The sequence below is a fragment of the Loxodonta africana genome, chromosome 3 (assembly GCF_030014295.1).
Source record: "Loxodonta africana isolate mLoxAfr1 chromosome 3, mLoxAfr1.hap2, whole genome shotgun sequence".
Classification (NCBI taxonomy): Eukaryota; Metazoa; Chordata; class Mammalia; order Proboscidea; family Elephantidae; genus Loxodonta; species Loxodonta africana.
Genome location: NC_087344.1, coordinates 45,973,749 through 45,996,290, shown reverse-complemented (window position 1 = coordinate 45,996,290; position 22,542 = coordinate 45,973,749). Strand labels below are relative to the sequence as shown.

The following is a 22,542-nucleotide window of genomic DNA, read 5'->3' as shown; positions in this document are numbered from 1 at the left end:
CCACACGGGAGGTAAGAGTTCTACTACCACCGCCAGTGCGTGATGGTGCTACAAGCCAAGGAAAGCCTGGGGCTATCAGAAACTGGAAGAGGCAAGACGGATTCTCCCATCGAAGCCTCAGAGGGAACACAGCCCTGCTGACACCTTAATTTCAGACTTCTCACCTCCAGAACTGTGAGAGAATAAATTTCTGTTGTTTTAAGCCTCCCAGTTTGTGGCACGTTGTTACCACAGTCTTAGGAAACGAATATAGACCCCCTTCTCAGAATGATGTTTTCAATTGCATAAAATAAAATACACAGGGAGACAAAGGAAACCAATTATACCAGAACTCAGTTATCAAAATATTCAGTAAATTTGTGATGTAGTAATATATTCACTTCTTTATTAGGAATTAAATGACAGCAAGTTAATTCACTGCCTTCGTTTAAAAGCAGTCTTTTTAATTTCCCGGAGCTGCTGTAACACAAATGCTACAAGTGGGTGGCAGTAAAGAATAGGAACTTATTGCCTCAGTTTTGAAGGCTGGAAGTCCAAATCAGGGTTTTAGGGAAGGTCCTTCCTTGTCAGTAGCCCCAGGAATTCATTGGCATTCCTTGATATTCCGTGGTGCCTGTCGTCCCCTGTGTGAGTGTCCCTGTGCTTATTCTGCTCCTTTTATGTGACACCACTCAGAAGTGATTAGGTTGAGGACCCACCTCTCTCTGGTAAGATCTCATCAACGTAACAAAAGAAAACCCCTGTTTCCAAACAGGGCTGTATTTATAGGTACAGGGGTTAGGACTTCCACATTTATTTTGGGGGACACAATTCGATCCATAACAATAGGGATGAACATAGAAGATTTTTGGGGTCTCTGTAGCAGCCATCACGTGATATGAGAACACCTGTGATTCCTACTGGGGACAGAGTCATAGAGTGGCAGTAATACTGGGGCTTGTGGTCTACATTCACTATGGAAGCACATGCTAAATTTCAGTTAGAAGTTACTGAAAATAAAGATGCCTTTTTTCCCCCCATCAAGGTTTAAGAACCCCCTGAATTCTATACATGAACCCTAGGAGATGGACAAACCTCAGGCGACAAACCAGTTGCCACTGAGTCAGTTTCCACTTGCGGCAACGCCGTGTGTGTTAGGGCAGCACTATAGTCCATAGGGTTTTCGGTGGCTAATTTTTCAAGAGTATATCACCAGGCGTTTCTTATGAGGTGCCCATGAGTAAACCCAAACCTCCAGACTTTCAGTTAGCAGCTGAGTGTGTTAGCTGTTTGCACGACCGAGGGACTCTGGACCCCAGGTAAGAGCCCCTAAATTAGATGCTCCATGTCAAGTATTTAGAACCGTGCCTGACTCAGAGAAAACTAGCTGTTGTCAAGTCGACTCCGACTCACAGTGGACAGGGTAGAACTGCCTCATAGGGTTTCTGAGGCTATTAATCTTTACGGAAGCAGATTGCCACATCTTTCTGCCACAGAGCAAGGGGTATGGTCGAACCGCTGAATTTTCAGTTAGCAACCAAGCTGTTTAACCACTCTGCTACCAGAGCTCCTTAAAGCACTTGATAAATGGTAGTTCTGAGGAGCAGGAAAACTGGTTCCCATCCTTCAAGGCCAAGGATGGTCAATGATTTCCATTCTGCTCCGGGAGATGGAGCTTCCTCACTAGAATGGATTAAATCACTCTTTCTCACAGAGCAAGGAAGAAAATGGTATTTCTATATCACAATTCACTGATCATTCATTTTCTGCTTCCCAGGCAAAGAAGTGTCTAGCTGCCTTGTGCATTTTGCAATTGACTGATCAGGTAGACCTTCAGCAAGTCTGTTAAATTTTGACTCCCTCGTCTACAAAGCGATAGTACCCATTGCCATCGAGTTGATTCCTACTCACAGCAACCCTACAGGACAGAGTAGAAATGCCCCACAGGGTTTCCAAGGAGCAGCTGGTGGGTTCAAACTCTTGACCTCTTAACCACTACGCCACCAGGATTCCAAAGTGGTAGTAATAGTGCCAAATCTCACAGAGATGGGTGGATTTAAAACACCTTGGAAGCTTGGCAATTGGAGTTAATATTTTTGTTAATCTTTGATCTCTAAGTATAAAAGGAAACTAGTGAGTGATCAGTGGTTGCTGCTTTGGAAAAATGGCTTAGTGGATACAAGGGCCTTAGTTTAAAAAGGATTTCGCAATTTCTCATTTGCGAGAGTGGGAGAGTGTTAATAAAACCACCGTGAAAACCACGTGGGAGCTGTGATTAGACCGATTCCCAGGGCTTTGAACCTACCGAGTAAAAGCAGCTTTGAAAACGTGATTTTCTCAAATGCAGAAATGAAATCTGAGCTCAACAAAAAGGTCCCAGTGCAGCTACTTTCTATAAGAATGCTCAAGACCAGAGCCTCCACTGTGTTTAGCTGTGAGTGTGTGTGTGTGTGTATGTGTGTGTAAGGGTGTATGTCGAGACATAGGTGTAAGGGTACGTATAGAGGTGTATGTATTTAAGTGTGTGTGTGTGTAAGGGTGTGTAGGGGTGTATATGTTCAAGAGTATATGTGCAAGCATGTCCGTAGGGGTATGTGGGTGTGTGTGTTTGTGTGTGTGTGTATAAGAGGTATAGGTTTTGTTGTTGTTAGCTGCCATCGAGTTGGCCCCTGACTCTTGGCGACCCCATGCACAACAGAACAAAATGCTGCCCGGTCCTGCACCACCTCCATGGTCAGTTGAGGATTGGACTGTTGTGATTCCTTAGGGTTTTCATTGATTGATTCTCAGAAGCTGATTGCCAGGCCTTTCTTCCTAGCCCCCCTTAGTCTGAAAGCTCTGCTGAAGCCTGTTCGGCATCACAGCAACATGCAGCCTCCCCTGACGGGTGGGTTGTGGCTGCACGTGAGGGGCATAGACTTAGAATGGAGGCTGCGTCTCCCGTGTGGAAAGTGAGAATCCTGTCACTGGAAACCTGCCTTTCAATTCCTGCTTCCTCGTCTGTTTGTAGGGTTGAAACGAGAGCTCAGGGGTGGTCCTTGTGGGGTCTCTTGAGTGAGTGGTGTACCAAGCGTGTTTGCACTGGCTTTAGCATTCCGGTATGAGGCCTTTTGAAGAAGGGGGCACTCAGGCACCCTTCTGGCACTCCTCTGAGAGTCCCTGTGAAGGTTTTATCAGCTGTGTGTTCCACTCTTGTTTGCTTCTGTTTGGTGTGACGAGGGCCTCCCATCTGTGCCTGTGTAGACCCTGGTGACGACCAGCCTCCACACGCCACCTGGGTCCTGAATTCCAACTTCGTGTCTTCTCAGGTGGTTCATGATAAATCCAGAGAAACGTGGATAAATGGATCAACAGAGGGATGAGTTAAAAAGAGAAAACCTAAAACAAATGTAGCAATGATCTGTGCAGAATCTAGGCGGTGGGTATATGAGTATTCCTTGGTCATGTCTAACTTTTCTGCACATCTGAAAATTTTCATAATAAAATGTCGGGTGTGTCACTGAATTCTACATGTAAAAAATGTTGAAATGGCAAATATTTTGTTACATATATATTTACTACAAAAAGAAGAAAAGTTGGGTGAGAGAGAAGAGATGTGATCAAAGAAACAGATGTTGTCCCAAGACCCCAAAATTTTTATGTAGCTGGGATAATTTTATTCTAGCTCAGTTTTTTTTTTTTAAGTCAAAAATGATTGACAGAATTAATTGGATTCTAAAAATGAAGTGGAGAGGTATATTCCTGACCTTTAAATCCTGCCACAGTCTTGCTTGCTTTGAGTGGGCAAAACAAGATGGTGGCCAGCTTTGAGCTGCGGCTGGAACAGAGGAGAATGGCCTTGTTGGACTAGGGCAGCTCCTGGCATGCAGTAGATGTTTAATAAGTAGTTGGGGCCAACTGACTAGCAATATTGCATAATTTATTTGATTATATGTTTATGGTCTCTTTCTTCCACCTGACCCAAACCTCATGCTAGAATGTTACCGCCATAAGGGCAGAGACCGTTCTTGTTCACCTTGTTCACTCCCTATTCACCTAGAGCAGGACTGATTTGGCACATAGTAGGTGCTCAATGAACATTTGTTGACTGAATGAATGTCCACTAAATTTCATAGAACTAAGCATATTCCGTGCTACTCCTAGAGACTCCGTTTACCCTGCAGTTCCTTTATTCATTCTTCAAGCATTTTTTGAGAGCTGCTGTTTCCCAGTATTCTGCTGGGATTTTGAAGTTCCTCGGCCCTCAGTGGGAGCCCTTGTGGCACAGTGGTTAAGTGCTCAGCTGCTAAATGAAATGCCGGTGGTTCTAAACCACCAGCTGCTCCATGGGAGAAAGATGTGGCAGTCTGCTTCCGTAAAGACTACAGCTTCGGAAACCCTATGGGGGCAGTTCTACTCTATCCCATAAGGTCCCTATGAGTCATAGTCGACTCAATGGCAACAGGTTTTTTTTTTTTTTTTTTTTGGTCTGGCTTTCAGCGTGGGGAAAACTCTCTAGGGGGAAAAATAGGCACGCATATAGATAAAATAGAACAGCTGGAATCAAGACATATATTTTTAATAATTATTTTCTTTTTTATTATACTTTAGATGAAGTTTTACAGAGCAAACTAGTTTTTCATCAAACAGTTAATACACTTATTGTTTTGTGACATTGGCTGCCAACCCCATGACATGTCAACACTTTCTCCTTCTAGACCTTGGGTTCCCCATTACCAGCTTTCCTGTCCTCTCCTGCCTTCTTGTCCTTGCCCCTGGGCTGGTGTGCCCATTTAGTCTTGTTTTGTTTTACGGACCTGTCTAATCTTTGGCTGAGGAGTGAATCTCAGGAGTGAAGACCTACTAAGTTAAAAGGGTGTCTGGGGGCCATACTCTTGGGGTTTCTCCAGTCTCTGTCAGACCAGTAAATCTGGTCTTTTTTTGTGAGTTACAATATTATTCTACATTTTTCTCCAGCTCTGGCCAGGACCCTCTGTTGTGATCCCAGTCAGAGCAGTTGGTAATGGTAGCCAGGCACCATCTAGTTGTGCTGGACTTAAGTCTGGTGGAGGTTGTGGTAGTTGTGGTCCATTAGTCCTTTGGACTAATCTTTCACTTGTATCTTTGGTTTTCTTCATTCTCCCTTGCTCCAAAGGGGTGGGACCAGTGGAGTATCTTAGATGGCTACTCACAAGCTTTTAAAGGACCCCAGATGTTACTCACCAAAGTAGGATGTAGAGCTTTTTTTTTTTTTTTTTTTTTTAATAAGCTATGTTATGTCAGTTGAGCTAGATGTCCCCCAAGACTATGGTCCCCGGCCCTCAGCCCAGTAATTCGGTCCCTGAGGGATTTTGGATGTGTCTATGAAGCTTCCATGACCTTGCCTTGTAGAACCAAGATAAATTTTTCACTTGGAAGGGTGTTAGGTGCTATCTTGTCCTAAGTCCTCATTTTGGGGATGTGGAAACAAAAGCACAGGGAAGTGAGATGATTTCCCTGGCTGGTTAATTGGTTAACAGTAGAGCTGGGGCCAGGATGAGTCTTTTGACTTCCGGTCTGACTCCCTTTCTCCTCTTATTTGCAGCCTTGCTTTGTGGCATTTGAGCATCAAGTACTTCTTTAAAAAGTATCTAAAGACAAGATACGAGGCAGTGGTGGCTCAGTGGTAGAATTCTCATCTTCCATGCAGGAGACCTGGGTTCGAGTCCCAGCCAATGCACCTCATGCGCAGCTACCACCCTCCTGGCAGTGGGGACTTTTGTGTTGCTATGATGTCAGACAGATTTCAGCAGAGCTTTCAGTCCAACACAGACTAAGAGGAAAGGTCTGGCAATCTACTCCTGAGAATCAGACAGTGAATACCCTATGGATCACAACAGTTGGATCTACAACCAATCGTGGGGGTGGCACATGAATGGGCAGTGTTTCTTCCCATTGTGCATTGGCTCACCATGGTCGGGGCTGACTCGACGGCAACAACAACAACAAAGACAAGATACAGGAACGCAGTGTCAGTCCAGAAAGCTTGCAGAAAGATAACTTCGCTGAGAGTCTCAGGGAGTATAGGAACAAGGTTGGTGGGAGACTGGGGTACAATCTCTATGAGAAGGCAAGTATGGAGGCCAGGAAGGAGCAGGGTATGTGTGAAGGGAGACAACTATATCTCTTGAATGGATGGTGGTAACAAGTTCTCAGCTGGTCTCCCTGCTTCTTCCCACACTCCCTGTTGTGAATTGCATCGTTCCCCCCAAAAAACATGTTCAAGCCCTAACCTCCATCACCTGTGAACATGAATATTTGGAAATAGGTCCTTGTAGATGTAATCAAGTTAAGACAAGGCCATACTGCATTAACTCATTGTTGTCAGATCGATTCGGACTCAAAGCAATCCTATAAGACAGAGTACAACTGCCTCATAGGGTTTCCGAGCCTGTAATCTTTACAGAAGCAGATTGTCACATCCTTCTCCTATGGAGTAGCTGGTGGTTTTGAACCACTGACCTTTCGGTTAGCAGCTGAGCGCTTAACCACTTAGCTACCAGGGCTCCAATTAGAGCCCACCATAATCCAGTGACAAGAAGAGGGAAATTTGGTCATGGAGACACACATAGGGAGGAGGCTACGTGATGGTGAAGGCAGAGATTGGAGGGATGCAGCTGTAAACCAAGGAACGCTAAACAACTGTTAGCAACCACCAGAAGCTAGAAGAGGCAAGGAAGGACTCTTCCTGGGAGACTTCAGAGGGAGCATGGCCTTGACAACACCTTGATTTTAGACTTCTGGCCTCTAAAGCTGTGTGTCTCTTACTGTCTGTAAAGTTCTGTTGTTTTAAGCCACCCAGCCTGCGGTACTTTGTTACGGCAGCCGCAGGAAACTCAATACACCCCTTTCAGGCCATTCTAATACAACAGCCAGAGCAGTCCTTTAAAAACCGCAAGTTGTGCATTTCCCTTCCCCGTTCGGTTCATGATTTCTCTTGCCTTCGACGCTTCATTCAGAAATTCTCCATCCGTTCTCTCAGACTCACCAAGACGCAGTATACTGCTGTGGCTGCTCTCAGGCCCCTCCGGACTCTGTCTGGAGGGGGGCCAGAGTGGGTTTCTGGGAACCCCAGCTAAGACAGCAGGATTGCTCCTCAAGTTAAAGTGGGCTTCTCAGCTTTTTTCCTTCATTTGGCCCAGAGACAACCTTCTCCTACAAGCTGAGGTCGAGGCCTTAGAATCCAGCCTGACCTTTTACTAGCAAAGGTAGGGTGACTGAGCAGGTCAATCTATCGTCATCCTCTGGTCATCATTCTGATCTCCTATCATCCTCTGGGAAACCCTGGTGGCATACTGGTTAAGACCTATGGCTGCTAACCATAGCAGTTTGAATCCATCAGGTGCTCCACGGCAACCCTATGGGGCAGTTCTACTCTGTCCTATAGGGTCACTATGAGCTGGAATCAACTCGATGGCAATGGGTTATCATCCTCTGATCATTATTCTGATCTACTGTCACCCTCTGATCACTATTTTAAACGCCTGTCTTCCTCTGATCACCCTCCTGATCGCCAGCTCCCGGGGCTAAAGTCATTAACCTCACCAAGGGGAGCAGGTACTGAGAGATGTTGACACCTATCTGTGCTTTCTGGCACCTGGGTGACCCTTGAGCCTACACTGAAGGGAAGGTGGGAACTGACTTTTATTTATGCTGTTAAAACTGCTTCTGGATCAGTTCTTATCAAGGCAGGAGCAAGCTACAGAGCCGAGGATGGGGAGACCCCCAGCGGTGGTCTGGTAAGTGTCTCTTAGCCAGGCCAACTGGAAAGAGTGATCACAATAGTCCTGGTCTTCAGGGCATTGGGAGAGGGGCGCACAGTGCTGAGGAGCCGCACACCCTTTGGTGCAGAAGCCAGATACTCTTCATTAGAATCCTGAAGCCCTCAGCCTAAGAGGGAAGAGGGACCAAATGCATGATGCTTGGCCAGGTCTGTGGGTGCTTGGGGAGGTGGAGGTTGGCCTGAGGAAGTGCCCCCCGACACCGAGTGTTTATTCCCACCCTCCTCAGTTTCCACATCATCCCTCATCCCAGAGTTCAAGTCATCCCAGATTGTGAAGGATTTCCAGGGTCTAGGGAGAGAAAAGAGCACTTTTGTTTTTCTTGGAGAAAGTTGTTTAAACAAATTAGGGCTCAAGTTGACCAGGTGATGTTTAATTTCAAGGAGCTTTCAAATGACAGAGCTCCTGGTCACAAACTATTGAATTGCAAGGAGAAGGGTAAGCTGATATCCACTTTAAAGAGATTCTTTGAAAAGCTCCTGGGAGTGGGAAGTAAGGCCTCCAAAGGTAGCTCGAATGTCAATGTCAACAATAGTTGGCTGTTGGCTGGTTCGCTGCACAGCTTTTGTTTCCAGAGTGAGGTCTGTAAGTCTGAAGACAGAGTGGAGGCAAAGGAGAAGCTGAGTGAGGGAGGAAGGGAGGAGGAGGCCTGGGCATTGTCCCCCAGCACAGTTCCCACAGTCCCCGGGACCCACCTGCTTCTCACGATGCCACTGGGTCTGCCCAAGGCTGGGAGGGCAAGTTCAGGGGCCTGCCACATCTGGGCTACAGAAGTGAGAGGGCAGCACCCGAACCGGTATCTTTCTCCTAATTGTTTGTCAATTTTTGGCTGCTAACCAAAAGGTAAGGATCCCTGGTGGTGCAGTGGTTAAACACCTGGCTGCTAACAGAAAGGTCAGTGGTTCTAACCCACCAGCCCCTCCGAGGCAGAAAGATGTGGCATTCTGCTTCCTTAAAGATTACAGGCTTGGAAACCCTATGGGGCAGTTTGACCCGACAACAACAGGTTTGGTTGGTTTAGGGAGCTTTGGCTCAGCTTTACCGACTGTGACTGCCCAGGCAGGAATTCCCCAGAGGGAATGGTGCCAAATGTCAGAGACAGCTGCTTCTCCTTCCCCTGGTTGATTCCTCTGCTCTAGTTTCAGATTTACTCACCCTCAGAGAACCTTACTTCAAGCCCAATTCCCCAACACAAGTCTTTGTTTTGTAAATTAATCAAATGATAATAGTGTTCCCTCCCTGCTGGGAACCAGAGGAGCTGAAAGCAGGTTTGGTGACCACCCCCACCCCCCCACCCCCCCGCCCCAGTAGGGAGGGTCTGGAACCAGGCTGCCTCCTATGGGAGGGCTGCCACACTTGCTTTTGAATTCGGTGAATGAAGGTAGGCAGTTGAGGGTTTCCTTTAGCTTCTCTGGCCCTCCACTTGACCAAATATGATGTCCTTTTTCAGCAATCGGTCTTTCCTGATGATACACGAAAAGGAAGCAAGTCAAAGTCATGGACAGAGTTGTAAAATAGCTCAAAGAAAGGTAGAGACCCATAGAATCAGATAATCACCTAGTTTTCCATTGAAGAAACCTAGTTATTTTTGGGGTCCCTTTTAACATCTTTCATAATTTTTCTCTTCAGCTCAACGCACTGCTCCAAAGCAAATGCGCTCCTGTAACTCCCACTCAGGATAAGAGACAGCATCATCAGCACTTCAGAAGGCCTTCTTGGGCCTCTTTCCAATCATTTATTGTCCTTTGCCTTCCTCCTCAAAGGATTTCCAAATCTCAGGGCTGGTTTTGTCTATTCTTGAACTTCCTATAAATATAATCAAAGAGTATTTCTTCTTTTACGCCTGGCTGCTTTCACTCAGCGAAATGTTTTTGAGATTCATGTGCCTTGTTGCATGAATCAGTAGTTTTATTGTAGTATAGTCTTCCATTGGGTGAATAGACCACAATGTTTCTATTCTGCAGTTGTTGGGCATTTGGGTAGTTTCCAGTTTGGGGAAATAGCTGATACTGTTGCTATAAACAACCTTGTACGTGACTTTTGGCGTACATATGCTTGTATTTCTGCTGGACTAGAATTACTGGATCATAGGGTAGAGCAGCCTTGGTGGTGCAGTGGTTGAGTGCTTGGCTGCTAACTGAAAGGTTGGTGGTTTGAACCCACCCAGTGGTCTGCTCCCGTAAAGATTACAGCCTAGAAAACCCTATGGGCTCCTAGGAATATATCCTAGAGAAATAAGAGCCATTACACGAATAGACATATGTATACCCATGTTCATTACAGCATTGTTCACAACAGCAAAAAGATGGAAACAACCTAAGTGCCCATCAACAGATGAGTGGATAAAAAAATCATGGTACATACACAAAATGGAATACTAGTCAATGATGAAAAACAATGATGAATCCGTGAAACGTCTCACAATATGGATGAATCTGGAGGGCATTATGCTGAATGAAATGAGTCAATCACAAAAGGACAAATATTGTGTGACACCACTATTAGAAAAACTTGAGAAAAGGTTTACACAAAGAAAGAAACAATTTTTGATGGTTAAGAGGGAGAGAAGGGATGGGGAGTGGAAATCACTAGCTAGATAGTAGGTAAGTGTTCACTTTGATGAAGGGAAAGACAATATACAATATAGAGGAAGTCAGCACAACTTGACCAAGGCAAAGGAAGACACTTAGAGGAACAGAAGGGAGAGAGAGAAAAAAAAAAAAAAAAAGAGGCAACAACCCTACAACAACAGTAAAAATAAATAATAACTTACAGGCAGATATGTATGCTGAATAGGGGAAGGAGGGCATATAGAAGTATACCCATGTACATATATAGGTTAGGCTGTGGGTATTTTTACATACATATTTTTATGTACAGCACGTATATTCACTTACATATAATGGAGTACAAAGGGGGCACAGTCTTAGAAGCTTCCTAGAAACATTCAAACACTTTAAGGGACTGAGTTACTGGGGCTGAAGCCTAGGCATCATGGTCTTGGGGATATCTAGGTGAATTGGCATAACATAGTTTGTAAAGAAAACGTTCTATGTTCTACCTTGGTGAGTAGCGTCTGGGGTCTTAAAAACTTGTGAGCAACCATCTAAGATGTATCTATTGGTCCCATACCATCTGGAGCAAAGGAGAATGAAGAAAACAAAAGACACAAGGAAAATATTAGTCCAAAGGACTAATGGACTACATGAACCCAAGCCTCCCCCAGCCTGAGCCCAGAAGAACTAGTTGGTGACCGGCTACCACCACTGACTGCTCTGACAGGGATCATAATAGAGGGTCCCAGCAGAGTGGGGGAAAATTGCAGAACAAAATTTAAATTCACAAAGAAGACTAGACTTATTGGTCTGACAGAGCCTGGAGGACCCCTGAGACTATACCATCCTAGACACCCCTCTAACTCAGAACTGAAGCCGCTCCTGAAGTTCACTTTTAGCAAAGTGTTGCAGTAGCTAAGAGCTCAGCTGCCAACCAAAAGGTCGGCAGTTCGAATCCATCAGCCACTGATTGGAAACCCTAGGGGGCAGTTCTACTCTGTCCTGTAGGGTCACTATGGGTCAAAATTGACTCCACAGCAATGGGATAAAACAAACAATAACACACATGAGAAGTGTGCTTCTTAGTTCAATCAAGTATATGAGAACAAATGGCAACACCTGCCTAAAAGCAAAGATAAGAAGGCAGAAGGGGACAGAAACTGGATGAATGGACATGGGGAACCCAGGGGTGGAAAGAGGGAGAGTGCTGACACATTGCAGGGATTGTAACCAATGTCACAAAACAATTTGTATATAAATTTTTGAATGAGAAACTAATTTGCTCTGTAAACTTTCACTTAAAACACACACAAATTTTTTTTTTTTAAAAGAAAAACCCTGTGGGCAATTCTACTTGTCACACGGGGTCACTATGAGTCGAAATCAACTCAATGGCACCCAACAACAACAACAAAGGGTGGGGGTATGTTCAGTTTTAGTAGATTCTGCCAGACAGGTTCCCAAGGTGGTTAAACCACTCGGCACTCCCTCTAGGAAGCTGGTGCTATCTCCCTGCTCCATATCCTGCCATCTCTCCCTATTACTGTCTGTCCTTCTTTCCAGCTGCTAGCTCCAGGATTGTTTTCTGAGTTCCTGCCTAGAGTCATTTTTAAATAGTTACAGTCTCAGAAGACAGAGGGATTCTTTTAAAACATAAATGAGGTCCTGGCCCTTTCCTGCTCAGGGTCCTCCAATGTTACCCATCTTTCTTGGGATAAAATCCCAGTCTGCACCTTGACTCCTGGCTTGTTCTGGTCCCTGTCTGCCCCTCTCACCTCATACCCATCACTTGCACCTTGTCACTGTGCTCCAGCCACACCAGCCTTCTTTTCATTCCTTAAACACACTAAACTCATTCTCTACTTTAGGACGTTTGCGCCTGCTGTTCCCTCTGCTGGGAACGTCCCTCCCCAGATCTTTGCATGGGACTCCTTGGCACACCATCTCAGGGCAAAAGTCACCTCTCAGCAATGTCTTGTTGTGAGCCATCGATTTTTACTCACAGTGACCCTATCGGCCAGAGTAGAACTGCCCCATAGGGTTTCCAAGGCTGTAATCTTTACGGAAGCAGACTGCCACATCTTTCTCCTGGGGTGTGGCTGATGGGTTCAAACCAATGACTTTTCAGTTAGGAGTCGAGCTCTTAACCACTGCACCACCAGAGCTGCTCAGCAATATCTTACCTAAAAGGAAATTGGAATAAGCAAAATAGGTTACTGGGTATCTCCAATGGAAATGATGCGTTGTTTAGAGCATATCTTTCTGGCCATCTGAGTCTAGTCTTTCTTGCCTTTGAGCTATCTGACATGCTGTGAGCTGTAAAGAAATGATGGCAGTGCAAACAATTCTTGTCTCTTGTCTCTGGACATGCAAATAAATTGTGTCAAGAGGGGTTCAATGGACTTCACTCCTCCACTGTGGAAGAAGTCAGTTTTGTGTCTATTTCCCAATGAATTTCAACATTCCTGATCTATAAATGTGTCTGTTCTTTGATTTCTCCTTCGAACTGGTTATAATATCTGCTCGATTCCCTCACGAATAATGAGCTAAAATCTTTAACAACGGGTTTATTTTTTATCTGAGAGTCATGATCTTTTTTTAAAAATAGAGTTTATTTTTTAGAAAAGTTTTAGAGTTAACGAAAAATCGCACAGGAAGTACAGAGAGCTCCCATATACTCTCTATCCCCCTCCACACAGTTTCCCCTATTATTAACCCCTTCATTCCTGTGGTACATTTGTTATAATTGACCCAATATTCACACATTATTATTAACTACAGTCCATTGTTTACATTAGGGCTCACTCTTTTTTTTTTTTTTTATGGTGGTAAAAGAATATACAACAAAACATTTGCCAAGTCAACATTTTTGACGATGGCGTTGGTTATCTTCTTCATGCTGTACAACCATCACTACTATCCATTTCCAAATGACTCCACCACCATTGACAGAAGCTCAGTGTCCCCTAAGCTAAGACTCCTTCTTCCTTTTTCCCTCCCACCCTTGGTAACTACTAATAAACTTTGGTCTCTATACATTTGTCTGTTTTGTATAAGTGGGAGTATACAATGTTTGTCCTTTTGTGGCTGACTTATTTCACACAGTGTAATGTTTTCAAGATTCATCCATGCTGTAGCACTTATCAGGACTTTATTTCTCTTTATGGTGGATTATTTATTATTATATGGAGTATTATTCAATACTCCTTTGTATGTATGTGCCACATCTTGTTTACCCATTCATCTGTTGTGGGACACTTAGGTTGTTTTCACCTTTTGGCTATTGTGAAAAGTGCTGCAATGAATATTGGTGTTACAAGTTACTGTTCGCATTCCTGCTTTCAATTCTTCTAGGTATATGCCCAGGACTGGGATTGCTGGGTCATACGGTAGCTCTATGTTTAACTTTTTGAGACACCACCAAACTGTTTTCCACAACATCTGTATCATTTTGCATTCCCACCAGCAATGGGTGAGGGTTTAGGGTTTACCCTTTGAGTTGTCCACTCCTATGGGTCTTGACAAATACTTAATGTCGTTTGTCATTTAACCCTGACCTCCCCATCTGAAGCAGTCCCCAATCGGGCTCTCTGTTTTTATTCTCTTCAGGACTTGATCACCCTCTGACACTACTTTGTTCATGTCTGTCTTCACTTGGTTATGGTTGGTCTTTCCATCTTGGGCTCTGCACGCAGTAGGCATTCAAAATAAATACCATGAACCCTGCAAAAGCCAGAACTTGTGTAAGGTGGAAACCTGTCAGAGAAGGAAAACTCAAATATTTTCCACTGATAGATAGCCATAGAAAAGTGGTATGGCTGCATCCTGTCAAAGGCAGAAATCTTGCAAGACCCAGAAAAACAAGGCAGTCCCGTTGATTTCCGCCCTTGTGGGTTTCACCGTGTAATTAGTTGATGGAACGTGTGAAGGCCGAGCAGGCAGCACAGCATATCCTGCCACACCCTTCCCTCCTGTCCTGCAGGGCCCTCTGTCTTGCCTGTGCTCTATCTGCGGAGTTCACATGGACCCTGCCCTTCAAGTCAAACAGGGACACGCCCAGCCCAGCACTTGAAATTTCGACAGGTAAATAAATCATGTTTTTATAGTTTACCTCAGGCTCCGGGCGTTTCCCCCATTGAGCTGACTGATCACCAACCTGTGTGTGACATCTCGGTAACTTCGGAAGTGAGAAAGCCATTGCAGAAGTGTGGATTTAGGCTGTCATTTTCCAGTGAGGAAACAGGATTCCCGGAATGCCAAGGGCTGGAGGTTACACGTGCTGGCTGGTGGCAGAATTAGGTTGTCCTGACTCAGAGGTCAGAGCTTGTTTCAATAATGAAAACCAGCACAGGGAGCTCTTGTCGTGTCCCAGGCCTGTCTTCAGGGCACTGTGTCTATTAACGCATCCTATAACAGCATGACTTGTAGATGATGAGAACTAGGCCAGAGAAGTGAATGGCTTGTCTAAGATCCCACAGCAACAAGTGGTAGAGCTAGGATTCCAACCCAGCATTGGAGCTTCAGAGTTTCCACACATAGCTGCTATACCAAGTAGAAGACACTGTAGGAACAGCACATATTTATTGAAGGGTTATTCCAGGCCTGGCCCTGTGCTAAGGGTTTTACATGAATCATTTCATTTCATCTTCTTGATACCAAATGTTCTTGTGGTTGTCATTAAATGCCATTGAGTTGGCCTCTGACTCATGGCAACCCCACGTAGAATGGAACGAAGCGTTGCTCAGTCCTGAGCCGTTCCCATGATTGGTTGTGGATCAGACCATCGTGATCCGTAGAGCTTTCATTGGCTGATTTTCAGAAGTAGATCACCAAGGCTTTCCTCCTAGTCCGGAAGCTCTGCTGAAACCTGTTCAGCATCATAGTAACACACAAGGCTCCACTGACAGAGAGTGGCTGTACATGAGGCACATTGGCCAGGGATCAAACCCAAGTCTCTCTATGGGTGGTGAGAATTCTACCACTGAATCGCCAATGCCTCATGAGACCCAATGAGGGAGGCGCTATTATTGTGTCCATTTTGTACAAGAGGAAATGGAGTCTTGGAGAGGTTAAACGACTTACCCCAGGTCATATCCAGGATCTGAACTCTGACAGTCTGACCCCAGGGCTCCACGCACCTGGTGTTCTTCCTGGCAGCTGAAATATCTCTGTTGAAACAGGAATTAACTCAACAGTTAAAATTTTTTCCATCGTTCCATTTCTCCAGTTGTCAGATGAGTCATGTCTACAATACGTTTGATTTAAGCTCCCTAGCAATCAATCAACTCTACCCTGTTAGAGAGGCCCAGGTAGGGCTCTCTTTGGGAAAACATATCACATCCAGCAAGATTCCACTTAACATAGCCAGATTATCTCACTTGATATTATTGTTCCATGTGATTACAGAAAACTCTAGCATACCTGAAAACAAGAATTTTCATGTTTATCACCTATTCATCATTTTATTGATCATAAACGTATTTATCATCTGTCCGTAGATGCCAGGCACTGGGTAAGGCATTGAGGTACCGTGCTGAACAAGTTAGACATCCAGTGCCCTCGAGTTGATTCCGACTCATAGCTACCCTATGGGATGGAGTAGAACTGCCCCCATAGAGTTTCTGAGGAGTTAGACATAGTTTATACCTTTTCATGGAGCTTATAATTTATGTGCTGGGGAAGAGAAGAAACAGATAAATCAGCAGGTCATCATCACCATCACCATCACCATCACCCCCACCATCGTTACCACCATCTTATTATCACCACCACTGTCATCACCGCCACCACCACCATCGTCATTGCTATCATTTCCCCCTCTCCAGGCATAGCTGTTTATTGGACAAATATTTACAGAGGCGCCATTGTGTGTCAGACACTGGTCCATCGAAGGGCTTTGGGGATAGAATGGTGAACAAGATAGACGAAGCCCCTGTGCTTCTGAGCATATCTTCACTCAAGTGAGAGAAACATATAGAACAACCCAAAAAACTCATTGGTGTCGAGTCAATGCTGACTCATAGTAATCACATAGGACAGAGTAGAACTGCATCCTAGGGTTTCCAGGGAGCAGTTGGTAGATTCAAACTGCCAACCTTTTGGTTAGCAGCCAATCTTTTAACCACTGCACCACCAGTGCTCCAACCACATAACATAATTTCCAACAGTGATGTGGGCCATGAAGGAAACAAACACCAGACCAGGGTAGAGAATGGTGGGGTGGTCAGGGAGGGCCTCCTGGAGGAGGTGACATTGAAGTGGAGACCTACAGCATGAAGAGGAGTCAGCTACATGAAGAGTGGGGAACAGTATTTCAGGCAGTGAGACCAGCATGTGCAGAGGTTCCTAGTGCAGAGAAGACCAGCTTGGCTGGAGTGTGGTGATAGAAGAGGACAGAGCTGCATGGACTGTGGAAATGTTTGGAGTTTACTCCAAGGGCAGCGGGGGAGGGGGCATTGAAGGGCTCTGAGAAGAGACTTATGTAATCTCAGCTACATTTTAAGATCCCTCTTGGCTGCTGTGTAGAGAATGGGTTGGGCTGTGGTCAGCAGAGGCAGGTGCGGGTAGTCACTGGGACATTCCATACTGCCTCTCACCTCTGGCCTGTACACAGGCCGTGCTCATTCCCTGGAGTCCTCAGCTGAGCGTCAAAATTCCAAGAATGGGCTGGTTTGCCCCTACTCCACTTATATGAGCCAAGTGACATGTAAATGAGTTTCTATCCAGGGCCTAATCCTGTTCTTTAAAGGACACATGGGTATCATGTGTTTGTATACTGCAGATTCAACCCAGAGTCTGCATTTTCTCCATTTCCTCTCCTAGACAACAGGAGGCTGGTTCCCAGTGATGACCCTGGGGCCTGTCAGGGGTTAGATGTACCTCTTGCAATCATCACCATTACATTGGGTACATATCACCATCATTATTATGTTGGCTTCAGTATCGTTTCAGGTCATGTGTATCCTAATGTTTATTCAATTTCTCTGATACTTAAATTTCTTTGACTATGTGATGAGCAAGTTTAGGCCCCAGGTCCTGCTGCTCTGTGACCATGGACAAGTCCTTTCAACTCTGGGTGACCACATTTATCATCACGATAAGAGCTTATCATGATAAGAGCTGTCATCTTTAGGCACATGCTCTGTGACAGGCACCCTGTACAGACTTTTACACACATTTACTCATTCCAGTTTTATTCCACCCTATGAAGTAAGTTCCATCATTACCATCATCATCACCATCAACATCACCACCTTCACTATCACCATCACCACCATCATCACCATCATTATCATCATCACCATCACCTCCACCATCATCACCACCATTACTACCATCACCACCATCTTCACCACCATCATCACCTCCGTCACCATCACCATCATCGTCATCAATTCACAGAAACATGGAACAGAAGTGGGGTTCTCTTACTATTAAGTCACATGGCTCCGTATCTCCTCCTGTAAAACACAGCGGTTAGATTTTGTGATCTCTAGGACCTCACCGCTCAAACTGTGGTCTCTGAACCGGCAGCATTGGCATCGCCTGGGAGCTTTTAGAAAGGCTGAATCTCAGGCCCCACCTCTGACCTACTGAATCGGGGCCTGTGTTTTAACAAGACCCCCAGGTGATTTGTAGGCACATTGACATTTGAGAAGCCCCACCCTAAGGTTCTTTCTCCTCAGATGTTCTGTGAACTGTGACTTCTTCGTGGAGTAAAGGATCACTCTCAGTGATGACCATGTAACTCCTACATGCTCTTTTTTAACCATTCCATTGAAGCAGGCCTGGGAGAGAAGTCCTTCCTCTCTTCTCAGGAGTATCTTCTTGTCTGCAGACAAGGTCGAGTGCTTCTCAGACTACATGGCCCTGTGGATCCCGAAGAGCCAAGTGAAGGGTTTAAGGCAGTGGCTGAGCAGAACACTGCACTTGCCAGGTAAGGGACAGTTGTTGACCAGGTAGGGTCTTTGCCTAGGGAGAGATGTCCCCCTGCCCCTCATGTACATCCCTCACTCCTTTTGCATTGGCTTTCCTCTGTCTGGAATGCTCTTCCCCATTGCTCAGGGCTGGCTCCTTCCTGTTGCTCAAAACCCTGCTCCAATGCCACCTCCTCCAAGAGGCCTTCCTGATTCCCTATCTCAAGAATCTCCTCCCACCCCCAGCCACAATCTCAGCCTGTTTTCTTCTCAGCCACTCATCACTACTTCAAAGGATCTTCTACAATTGTTTGCTTACATGCTTGTCATCTGCACGCCCCGGCAGCTCTGTGAGGGCAAGGCCCACACGCGTTTCTTGTTTCTACTGAATTTCCAGAACGGAGCACACTGCCTGGAACTTAGGAGACACTCAAGTATTTGTTAAATCAGTGAACGGCCTGGAAGCTTAGTAGATATACCCATCTGCTGCTGATGTGCTCTGAAATCTAAATCACCTGAGAAAAGAAATGGATGTGAGGAAAAAGGGGAATTCTTACACACTTGAAACCGAAAGCCATTTCATGCTTGGTGGAAAAATAAACCAGTAAAAAGCCAATTGCAGCTGAGTCAATTCCGACTTATGATGACCCATGTGTGTCAGAGTAGGACTGTGCTCCATAGGGTTTTCAGTGGGTATTTCACTGACATATATCCCCAGGCCTTTCTTCTGAGGTGCCTCCATGTGGACTTGAACCTCCAACCTTTTCCTTAGCAGTTGAGCATGCTAACAATTTGTACCACCCAGGGACGGAAGGGGGAATAGGAGGGGATTAAAAAAGCAAACCCATTGCCATCGAGTCGATGGCGACTCATAGCAACCCTGTAGGACAGAGTAGAACTGCTCCATAGGGTTTCCAAGGAGCAGCTGGTGGATTTGAACTGCCGACCTTTTGGTTAGCAGCCGTAGCACACCGTCGCTGTGAACCACTGTGCCACCAGGGCCCCAGTAGGGGGATCACACACCTAAAATAGCAAAAACAAGGGAATAGTGTCACAGAAACCTTCCAGCCATGATTTTGCCAACAGAAAAATTGGAATGAGGGTACCACGAGGTGATTACCTGGAACTTTCTGGAAGGAACAAGAGTAGAAAAAAAAAAAAAAGAGAGAAGTCTAAATGACTCACTTCCTTCTGCATCCTCCATTGCAGGGGCTGCAGAACAAGCCCTCAGAATTCCTTTCCTCTTTTCCACAGGCAGAGAGAAACTGAGGAGAGGGGCTTTCTGGTCTCTCCCAGAGTCTAGGGACACCTCCCAGGGCCCCTGTTCACTTTGGAAATTCTTGAAGCACTTTCTAAGTGTGATGCAGTGGAAATCTGGCCTGGGAGGGTCAGCTACTGAATGGTCAGCCAGCCTGTGATGCCTCAGGAGCAGCGTTTGTATATTAAAAGGCCACTTTTCGAGCAGAAATGCCGTGGATACATTAAGCTGTCGCCTGTTCTTTGGAGAGCCATTATTAATGGAAAACAATAGATTAATAGTTTTAAAACGCTTGTTCAATAAGTAATTTTTATGGCTCTGGATAGAGCCCATTAAACATTTCTGTGTGTTATTATAAAGAAGTTTTAAGCGTAAAATCATAAAGTCAATAATCAGAGAATTAGTCACAGCGGCCAGCCACAGGCCATTAGTTTTAGGCCCTGTCAGAGACACCTGTGGCTTTCGCGGGTGAGTTTTCATTTCACGTGGTAGCGCTAGCAGCGCCAGGTGGGGATGGAGAAATGACAGTGCCTGCTGCCTTCCATAAACTTGAGGGGACAGCAAGCAGGTGTGAGCAGCGGGATGCCAGGCAAATATTTACAAAGTGCAAACGTGAATGCAAAACGAAAACGATCCAGGTCAATTTGCACATCCAGACTGAGACGCTTTATTTCCCCAGCGAGAGCCTGTTTCTGTCAGGGGCTCGGCCTTGATCTCTTGCTAAAGATAGAGGTAGAAGCTCCACAGAAAGGCTTCCAGAGCCGCTTTCTGAAATAGTATATTCATCTCCCAGCAAATACTCAATTAACAGTCAAGTATTTGAAAATGAAACGGTGAGTTTTGAAAAATGGCTTAAAAAAATATCACCACAAAAGCAATACAAGTTAATTATGGAAACTAACAAAAATCCAAAGAAGATAATAAAAACTACCCATGATTCCTCTACCCAGAGATACCACTCTTCATTTTTTACTCATTCAACAAATGTTTATTGAGAGCCCTGTATATGCCAGGCACTTCTCCAGGCACTAGGCAATGAAAAAAATAGATAAATACCCCGACCCCATGGAGCTGACATTTGGGTAAGGGAGGCAAACAATAAGCATAATAAATAAGTAAATTAGATACCAAACCTGTCGCCCCTGAGTCGATTCTGACTCATAGTGGCCCCATAGGGCAGAGTAAAGCTGCCCATAGAGCTCCCAAGGAGCACCTGGAGGATTCAAACTGCTGACCTTTTGGTTAGCAGCCGTAGCACTTAACCACTACGCCACCAGGGTTTCCCAATTAGACAGTAAGTTAAAAAAACACACCAGTTGCCGTCGGGTCGACTCCCACTCGGGATGACCTCATGTGTGTCAGAGTAGAACTGTGCTCCGTACGTAGGGTTTTCAATGGCTGACTTTTCAGGAGTAGATCACAGGGCCTTCTTAGGTGCCTCTGGGTGGACTTGAACCTCCAACATTTTGGTTAGTAGCTGAGCATGTTAGCTGTTTGCGCCACCCAGGTACCCCAGAGAGAAGGCAGTAAGTGCTACAGAAACAGAAAACAACAGAAAGTGTCACATAAACTAGGGACTCCATCAGCCTGAGACCAGAGGAACTAGATGGTGCCCGGCTACCACCAATGACTGCCCTGGTAGGGAACACAACAGAGAGTCCCTGATGGAGCAGGAGAAAAGTGGCATGCAGAACTCAAATTCTAGTAAAAAGACCAGACTAAATGGTCTGACTAAGACTGGAGACCACAGAGGACATGGCCCCCAGGGTCTGTTTTAGCCCAAAACTAAAACCATTCCCAAAGCCAGTTCTCCAGACAAAGATTAGACTGGATCATGAGACATAAAATGATACTGGTCAGAAGTGTGCTTCTTAGCTCAAGTAGACACATAAGACTAAGTGGGAAAGTCCCGTCCAGAGGCAAGATGAGAAGGCAGAGGGAGACAGGAGCTGGCTGAATGGACACAGGGAATACAGGATGGAGAGAAGGAGTGTGCTGTCACATTATGGGGAGAGCAACTAGGGCCACATAACAATGTATGTATAAGTTTTTGTATGAGAAGCTGACTTGAACTGTAAACTTTCACTTAAACACAATTTTAAAAAAATGAAGGAAAGAAAACAGGACAACAGGATAAGGTCAATATTAACAGGGTAGTCAGGATGGGCCTCGCTGAGAAGATGACACTTGGGCAGAAACTTGAAGGAGGTGAGGGAGTGAGAGAACAGAATTCCAGGCAGAGGGCATAGCTGGTGTAAAAGCTCTGGGGCAGGAGTGCGTCTGGCATGCTTGAGACATAGCAGGGAGGCCAGTGGGGCTGGAGCGAAGTGAGGGAGGTAAAGGGAAGTGGGAGGGGAGGCCAGGGAAGTGAGGGACAAATTACACGGGAACTTCAAGGACTTATTTGACTTTTACTCTGAGGGAAAAATGGGGAGGTTTGAGCAGAGAAAAGACATGATCTGACCTAGTTTTTAACAGGATACTGCTGGCTGCCATGTGGATCATAGACAGTAGGAGTGAAGGAGAAAGCCAGGAGACAGGAGAAGAGGGAGCTGTAGAAACCCAGGACAGTGCGGGGAGAGGGGGCCAGATTCTGGACCTATCTTGAAGGTAGAGCCAACGTATTGATGTATACCTTTCCAGGTCTTTCCCTGTTAGTATTATTTTTAACCACTACAGGTAAGCAGCTTCTGGACAGAGTACCCCTTAGGTTTATATCTGGATGTCTCAGATTTCTAACTTTGCCTGGGGAAGTAGCCTAAGGAGGCCCCACCCACATTTCCATCCCTTTCCTCCTTACAGGGACCTGGAGAACCCCCGCCACCTGGATCCTTTTCTTGCTAAATGTGGCTACTTCCTGCATCCCGCTCCCCATGGTGACTTCATTTTTCGAGCTCTGTACTCGGCTTCCTTGGTGCAGAAGGAGGTGAGTTTAGGGAACATTTCTTGTAGGGCAACTTGGAGCTGTCTTTTGGAATGTTTCCATTCTGGGAGACAAAGAGAGCCAAGCCTGAGCACAGATGTTAAGTAAGGAG

At 45.5% G+C, this 22,542-nt stretch overlaps 1 protein-coding gene across 1 annotated transcript in view; it reads left to right on the top strand.

Moving 5' to 3' along the window:
* Positions 1-22,542, top strand: part of C3H1orf127 (chromosome 3 C1orf127 homolog) — a 62,688-nt gene that overhangs the window by 24,892 nt on the left and 15,254 nt on the right. The window contains 5 exon segments of the mRNA XM_064279926.1: positions 16,947-17,002; positions 17,524-17,749; positions 18,116-18,269; positions 22,310-22,324; positions 22,327-22,433. Of these exon segments, the coding sequence (XP_064135996.1) occupies positions 16,947-17,002; positions 17,524-17,749; positions 18,116-18,269; positions 22,310-22,324; positions 22,327-22,433 (558 nt within the window).